The sequence below is a fragment of the Canis aureus genome, chromosome 16, assembly GCF_053574225.1.
Source record: "Canis aureus isolate CA01 chromosome 16, VMU_Caureus_v.1.0, whole genome shotgun sequence".
Lineage (NCBI taxonomy): Eukaryota > Metazoa > Chordata > Mammalia > Carnivora > Canidae > Canis > Canis aureus.
Genome location: NC_135626.1, coordinates 13,907,655 through 13,915,926, shown reverse-complemented (window position 1 = coordinate 13,915,926; position 8,272 = coordinate 13,907,655). Strand labels below are relative to the sequence as shown.

The window sequence follows — 8,272 nt, the reverse complement described above, 5'->3', positions numbered from 1 at the left end:
GTCCTCCTACCTTTCTTTATGTTGTTACTACTCTCTCATATTGTGATTTTTGAACCTCATACCTTCATTTATTCATTAAGTTGGTCAGAACTGCTATTCAGTCACTATATACACTGATATAATCTTAATAGCTATTAAAATGTTGTTAAATAGCTAGTGTCCTGCACCCTAGAGTAGTTTCTTCTACCCCAGCCCCCTCTCTGGCATCCCCTGGATCTCAGCCCAAAATAGTAATTTAAGGTTCATGTCTGGCATCATGGGGGCCTCCAGGAGACTACTCAAGCTCTAAGCTGGTAGATGATCGCATCACATTCCCCAACATCCAGTAGACTCAGATTAGGTGTCTACTATGTGTCTCTCTTCCCCTTTGGCAGGTTCAGGTCTTCTCCTCCCACTACAGAACTTAGCAGTAGCCTATGGAGCCAAGTGCCTGGGGGAACAGGACAACTGTCACTGAGTTCATCCTTCTTGGCCTGACAGAAAACATAAGACTGCAACCCATCCTTTTTGTTGTCTTCCTTGTTGCCTATTTAATCACTGTTGGAGGCAACCTCAGCATCCTGGCTGCCATCTTTGTGGAGCCCAAACTCCACACACCCATGTACTACTTCCTGGGGAATCTGTCTCTGCTGGACATTGGATGCATCACTGTCACCGTCCCTCCAATGCTAGCATGTCTCCTGGCCCACCAGTGTAGAGTTCCCTATGCTGCCTGCATTTCACAGCTCTTCTTTTTCCACCTCCTGGCTGGTGTTGACTGTCACCTCCTGACAGCCATGGCCTATGACCGCTACCTGGCCATCTGTCAGCCCCTCACCTACAGCACCCGCATGAGCCGTGAAGTCCAGGGTGCCTTGGTGGGCATTTGCTGCACCATTTCCTTTATCAATGCTTTGACTCATACAGTGGCTATATCTGTGCTTGACTTCTGTGGCCCTAATGTGATCAACCACTTCTACTGCGACCTCCCACCCCTATTCCAGCTCTCCTGCTCCAGCATCCACCTCAATGGGAAGCTGCTTTTTGTGGGAGCCACTTTCATGGGAGTGTTCCCCATGATCCTCATCTCAGTGTCTTATGCTCACGTTACAGCTGCAGTGCTACGAATCCGCTCAGCAGAGGGGAGGAAGAAGGCCTTCTCTACATGTGGGTCTCACCTCACCGTGGTTTGTATCTTTTATGGAACTGGCTTCTTCAGTTATATGCGTCTGGGCTCAGCGTCAGTTTCAGATAAGGACAAGGGGATTGGGATCCTCAATACTATCCTTAGCCCCATGCTGAATCCAGTCATCTATAGCCTCCGGAACCCTGATGTGCAGGGGGCCCTGAAAAGAGTGCTGATGGGGAAGCAGCCCCCTGAGTGAGAAGGCGGGGCATCAAGATGCCCCTCCCTCCTAGAGCACCCCCTGACTTCCTCATGCTGAAGGTGTGTATGTGGGCAGCGGGTGTCTTTAGGGGTGGGTGGAGGGATGGATTGAGTAGATAATATGGACCAGAGTAGAATATGGTTTACCTTGGACTATGGAGAAAAGCTAAAGCTTGTAGAAGATAGATTAAAGACAAGTGGGAGAAAATGATAATGTGGGTCAGGAAATGGGACACAAATTAAATTTTTTTTAATTTAATGTGTTAAATTGAAATATATTTAAATACTAATAAAAGCAAAATGTTTACACCGTCCACCCGCCTTTTAAAGTAAAGTATATTTGTACTCAAGTATGAGTGTGATTTTTAAAAGATTCTTCTGCTTTAAAAGATTCTTAAAAGATTCTAAACCCAGGACTGTGAAACTAAATTGGGGTTTGACATAGCCTAGCAATAGGGTGTCAGAACACTCTGCCAGAATCTTCTTCAAAGCAATATTACCAAATACCTGTTTTTGAAGCCAGTGTCCCCATCCTGAGTAGTCATTCCAGAGAACATCACATTTTCATGTATACATGTAAGCTGACTCACAACTTCTGCATCAAAAACACAAGGATGGGGGGATCCCTGGGTGGCTCAGTGGTTTAGCGCCTGCCTTTGGCCCAGGGCACCGTCCTGGAGACCCGGGATCGAGTCCTGCGTGGGGCTCCCAGCATGGAGCCTGCTTCTCCCTCTGCCTGTGTCTCTGCCTCTCTCTCTCTCTCTCTCCATGTCTATCATGAATAAATAAATTAAATCTTTAAAAAAAACATGAGGATGGATCATCACATGTTTCAGGAGAAGAAGTACTCTGAATAGCAAAGTGTTTTTTTAATTGGCAAAATACGCTGATATGTAATGGGCATTCTGTTTAATATGTGTGGATACATAGTAAAGGTGAGGAAGGAAAAGAAAATAGAGGGAAATAGTGTTTGCAGTTTACCAGTAAATGAGTATTGGAAATCAGGATTTTACCAAAAAAGGCAAAACTAAGGCAATCCAGAAAAGCACAGGGACTAGAATAGTAGCCCATTTCACATGCTGTCATGGCCATTTCTAGAATTTTTTCTTTGAACCATTTCAGACACTTTTTGGCCCAGGAGTTGGAAGTCTGAGAAGAGTGACCTTACCTGGCATGCTTATTAATTGCTTGAGTAGGGCAGCATGGAACCCTGAAGAAGATTTCCCAGTCAAATGGATCTATCTGCCAGGTCCAACCAGGTGGCCAACCACCTGCCAGGTCCTGCTAGACAGTCTCTAATACTCTCTTATACCTACACTCTTGTTGCTCTGCAGACAGTGCTTCCTGATTGAGGCCCATGCTATCCAGTCCCACAAGGGCTCCCACGGTGGCCTCTGCACCCGTGTCCCTCCTCACTCATTGCTCTCCACACTGCCAGGTTAACCCCCGGGAGCAATATCTGTCTCATGTCATTCCATCCTGAAAGGCCACTGATTTCTTTCTGACCACCAGAGCACATCCAGAACTCTTTGGGGTGTGCATGGCCCTCCGTCAAGCCTCTCCACTCAAGCTTTACCTCTTAGCCATAGCCTCTCATTCTGGAAGGCCACTCCTTGCTGTGGGACTCCTCTGAAACAGTGTGGCCTGCAGAGCAAGACACCATCAGAATCTCTTCTGGATTCCTTGCAGCTTCTCTTGCTTTTCCCAACTAGATTATAAGCTCCTGAAAGACAGGACCCATTTTAAATATTATACTGTGTCCTCCAAACACCCAGCATAGTGCTGAGTGCAGAAAACAATCTTGCAGATCGATCGATTGATTGATAATAGGAAGCATGACATATGAAAAGAAATTTGTTTCCTACATGGGAGGTCAGTGAAACTGCTAGATGTCTTCAAAATGCCAAAGGAGCCTGGCGATCTGCTGGTTTCCCGGTGGCCGAGGCCCAGAGGCCCTCTGTGTCCCACAGCTAATGGGTCACTGCCTGGGAGGATAGCCAGAGACCCCCAGCCGCAGCTCAGGACAAGGTAGTCCACTGCCAGCTGGGTGCACTCAGGGTCACCTTCAGGTGCAAGGTGTGTTTTCCGCATCTTCCGTCTTCATGAATCTCACCCACAGGGCTATATTCCAAATGAGGGTGACGTGCTTCCTCGATTTTTGATGCAAGATTAACACAAGCGATGGCAACAATCTGAAAGAATCCATAATTTGGTAAAAAGTTGTTAGATTATAACACTATCAAATAAAATTAGGAAAGCGTGCCCCTCTCAAAGTTTAATGAAATTATTCTGATGAAGAAATTTTAAGACACAACTGGGACAGCTTTTGGCAAAATAAAAGAACTACAGACATTTCTAGGCCAAATGATAATAATAATAATAATACCCCAACAGGCTCAATATTTGGAAGGTATAGATATAAAGGAAAAGAAAAAAGAAACCTTTTTTCTTTTTTTATTAAATAAAGACAATCACTGAGTTTAACATAAAAGAGAGAAAGAAGCTTTCCTGACTGCATGTCAACTGATATGATCTCTCCTCAAAACTAAGCGAAACTGCCTAAAGCCAGTACCAAAGAAATGTCTCCTTCCTGCAGAGAATTAGAAAGAGCATTTGGTTAGCGCAAGGCGAGCATAGAGCCAGGGTGTGAAATCTGGTAACACCCAGAAACCATTTAACTTCAGGATCCACTTACTTCAAGCAAGCACATTACAGAAGAGGGCTAATAATAAATAAATAATCATATTTTATGACAAAGTGTTTTTCTTATATTCACATTTTAAAGTTAGCTTTGTGCAGTGGCAGTATCGTAGCCAATGAGGTTTATCCAAGGCGCGATTATTGCTAATTGAAAACTAAAGTGAATAGGTTGTTTTAGGACTACCTTTAGGTATTGTGACTATTGTTATTTACCCTAAGTCTTATCATGTTTCAGAAAGCTACTTCTTCCCCAGTGAATGCTGAAGTGAATAGCTTTTAACTTTGCTATGTAAATATGGGTACATAGTATATGTAAATATTTTCAATAAAAACAATGGAATATTCCTCAGCCATTAGAAACTACAAATACCCACCATTTGCTTCAACGTGGATGGAACTGGAGGGTATTATGTTGAGTGAAATAAGTCAATCAGAGAAGGACAAACATTATATGGTCTCATTCATTTGGGGAATATAAAAAAATAGTGAAAGGGAATAAAGGGGAAAGGAGAAAAAATGAGTGGGAAATATCAGGGAGGGAGACAGAACATGAGAGACTCCTAACTCTGGGAAACGAACTATGGGTGGTGGAAGGGGAAGTGGGCCGGGGGTGTGGGGTGACTGGGTGACGGGCACTGAGGGGGGCACTTTGATGGGATGAGCACTGGGTGTTATTCTATATGTTGGCAAATTGAACACCAATAAAAAATAAATTTATTAAAAAATATAAAAACAAAAAGTATTTTTTGTTTAAAAAGAAGTGTGAATGAAAAAAAAAAAAAGAAGTGTGAATGGGGACGCCTGGGTGGTTCAGTGGTTAAGCATCTGCCTTCGGCTCAGGAAGTGATCCTGGAGTCCCGGGAGCAACCCCACATCGGGCTTCTTTGCAGGGAGCCTGCTTCTCCCTTCGCCTATGTCTCTGCCTGTCTCTATCTGTGTCTCTCATGAATCAATAAATAAAATCTAAATAAAATAAAATAAAATAAAATAAAATAAAATAAATAAAAAGAAGTATGAATGTATTGACAGGAAAAGCTGTATACCATCTATTGCTAAATTTCAGAAGTGATGATAATGTGATATGTGTATATGTATGGGGCAAAACAAAAAAATCCCAGATAGCAACACCCAGGCTGTAGATGGTGATTCCCTCCATGTAAGAGGATAGAACTGGAGAGAGCTGTGGAAAGTGAAGAAGCACTTTGCTTTTATTCTATGTGCTTTTATTTGAAGTTTTTCAGTGGGTTCTATAAAAAAAAAGGTAAATTTTTAAAAGTGCTAATGGTGACAATGTGGAGTTGGGAGGACCAGGTGAATTAATATGTTCCAGATGTCATCAGTTACTTTGTGAACTTCTGAATATATCCAGGATCCACCTGTCAAGCTCAGAAGATGTCATTTTATGCACATTGGGCATCTACATATGAGTACTTGGAGATGCTTTCATATACATCCCATGATGCCTCCTTCCCCACATCCATCCTACCATCCAGAGGCTTAACCTTTTGTGCAGCACAGATAAAGGTACTGTTAGGATTCAAGAGAATTATAACAGTATGTCATTTTCTTTTATTATTCTATTAGCACATAACAGTATTTATAAAGCGCTTTGAATTTAGTTCTCATCTGAATATTGCAACTACATAGTTGAGTGTTACCTACAACCAGGGCCAGGATTGTAGAGTAAGAAAGCCAGTTTCTATTACCCTCACTTTGCAGATAAAAAAAAGCAAAGGTGCAGACAGGTTAAGTGATTTTCCAGAGACCAGAGACTTAGTAGGTAGGGTAGCCTGCAAGTGCCAGCTCCTGGCCCAGTATCTTTGCCTCCCTCCCCACCTGCTTCTAGTAAATCACCAAAGAATTCAAGACTAAACAGTGATACTAACTCTAGGTGCAGTGAGTCTCAGAAATGGGAAAGGCAGTATGGTTGGTGAAGAGAGCCTTAGACAGAACATCTAGAGACCTGGGTTCTAACGTAGCCTTTTCTATTTTAGGCTCCATGAACTTTCCAAGCATCAATTCCTTTTATCTGTAAAAGTAGTCCCTTCCAAATATCTTGAGCTTTTTTCACACACGTTCTACGTAATAAATACTCAGACACACATAAGATGCCAAAGGCTGAGGGAAAATAAGGGACTATGGCTAATTACAAGGACAGGAGATAAGGTTGAGAACAGCTGTGCAAAACCAGGAACAATTAATTCATGCACGGTGGACATGTGATGGATAAATGTTGGTTCTTGGTATTCAGCAACTGGAGAGATACCCAGATTGAAGGCGGTAGAGACAGGCAGAGACATGAAGGCCTGAGAGCTAACAATAACTGAAACAGGAGGAAAAGAGATTGGGAAGGAGCTTGGGACATCAGACGGCAAATATTTAACCTCGTTTTCTGAGTTTATGTTTGCAGGATCTGGGGAGACAATGAACGATATCAGGGCCTAAAAGACTTCAGACCTTTACCTGGTACTGGTAGCTAGTTGTCCAGGCAAAGGTATGAGGAAGCAAATATGAAGCAAGCATCTTCTACGTGCCAGGCAGCAAGCTGAGAAGCCCATGCTCCTCGTTGAATTGAATCAGCTGTGGTCAAATGGAGACAGCACTGGACAGAGAAGTCGGGAGACCCGGCTTCTGGGCTCATACCAGCTCATACCTGCTAGCTATGTAACACCTGACAGGCCAGTTCCTCTCTCTGGGCCCTAATTTTCTCATCAGTGAAATGGGAATGCACTTCAAATGATTATTCTGAAGATTAAATGAATTGAAATACAGAATTATTGAGTTGGTAAGTGCAGTGTGAAGGTGATGCTAAAATTCCATTGGGTTTCCAGTAGAAGGCATTGCCATATTTCTAGAGTTTGTGTCCTCTCTGACACAAGGACCAGAGCAGATTTCCCCCTAAAATTCCAGATTTCCCAGCCAGTACTATGCCCTTTCTGTTGCACTGGCCTTCGCCTCCCTTGAATGAGTCCCTGATGAAAGACTCAGCCCTGTAGAAACTGCTGCCCTGCACCACCTCCCCCCACACCGCGGGTACTGGGAAGGAGCATGATTACTCTCTTGGGTCTCAAAACACCTCAGTATCTTCCGGCCTATTCAAAGAGGAAACTAACGGTTAAACTCTGCCAACTTCCCCCCATCTCTGCAGGACCTCGGGAGTCCCACCCAGCCAGCAACTGCTCTGCTGAAGGTCCCCACAGAGATAGCCAGGGTCAGGATTGGGGAATGTAGTCCTTCCAAGTTCCACAAACAGAAGCTTCTAATTAGTTCCCAAATGAGAGTTCAGGATAATGCAGCCTAGGGGCTAAGGGAAAGTGCGATTTGCTGACTGTCTCCTGCAACTCTGCTAATAAGGCCAGAGGGAAGGGATGCCCAGAGAAGATTTTCTTTCTTTTTGGTCCTCAAGTCAGAAAGAAACTAGACCTTAGGGAGGTTAGTGGAGGAGGCCAATTAGTGTTGGGTGGTTGCAATAGCATCATTAGCAAGACTCGTTAGCAAAGTTGTGAGTAGAGGCAAGATGTATTCAAACCGGGAATGCCTGGCCAGGAGTCTCAGCCTCCCTGTAAACACTGGCCTCCCATTTCTTCACTGTCTATCTGATTTTCAGCATTTTGTTCTTCCACCTTTTTCACACCCACAACTCTCTTGTTCTCCCTCTCCTTCCATCACAACCTACTCATTTTCAATCTCATGTTAATAAATGCACCTATTTTGTGGTAAGAATGTATCATTTTATAACTGCACCAGGATTTCCTTCATCAAACTCTTGCCTTGACTCTTTAGGTTGTTTCCAGTTTTTCACTCTTGTAAAGACAAGGCTTTGATAAGTTTTTGCACAGCTCTTTTCTTTAATGGACCATATTAATGTATATATTTTCAACATTTTTATGAATATTGACAAATTACCAATAGACAGATTGCACCATTTGACTTTTCTACCAATTCAATGCAACAAGGCTACTTTCCTAGTCCTGACCAGCCCTAGGTATTACCATTCTTAAAAATCTTTACAATGTGGTGGGTGAATCACTATTTCCCATTACGGTCTTAGTTTGCATTTCTTTGTGAGAGACAATGAACTGTCCTTCCTATATTAATGTAGCTATTAACTCTTTTTCATGTATCCTGCAAATGTTTTCCTTTTTCTTATATATTTTTATTGGAGTTTGATTTGCCAACATATAGCATAACACCCAGTGCTCATCC

General features: G+C 43.0%; 1 protein-coding gene and 1 pseudogene across 1 annotated transcript; both read left to right on the top strand.

Annotated features, from left to right (window-relative positions):
* The first annotated feature begins 416 nt into the window (after positions 1–416).
* LOC144285248 (olfactory receptor 3A10) lies at positions 417–1,364 on the top strand. Its single transcript, XM_077850414.1, has one exon. It carries the CDS (start codon positions 417–419, stop codon positions 1,362–1,364), a length of 948 nt encoding a protein of 315 aa, XP_077706540.1.
* A 2,789-nt stretch (positions 1,365–4,153) lies between these two features.
* Positions 4,154–4,306, top strand: LOC144287369 (U4 spliceosomal RNA; annotated as a pseudogene).
* Positions 4,307–8,272: the final 3,966 nt, after the last annotated feature.

Bases quoted from the DNA above. Each gene is read 5' to 3' on its own strand.
- LOC144285248 (XM_077850414.1), top strand. From the start codon at position 417: ATGGAGCCAAGTGCCTGGGGGAACAGGACAACTGTCACTGAGTTCATC.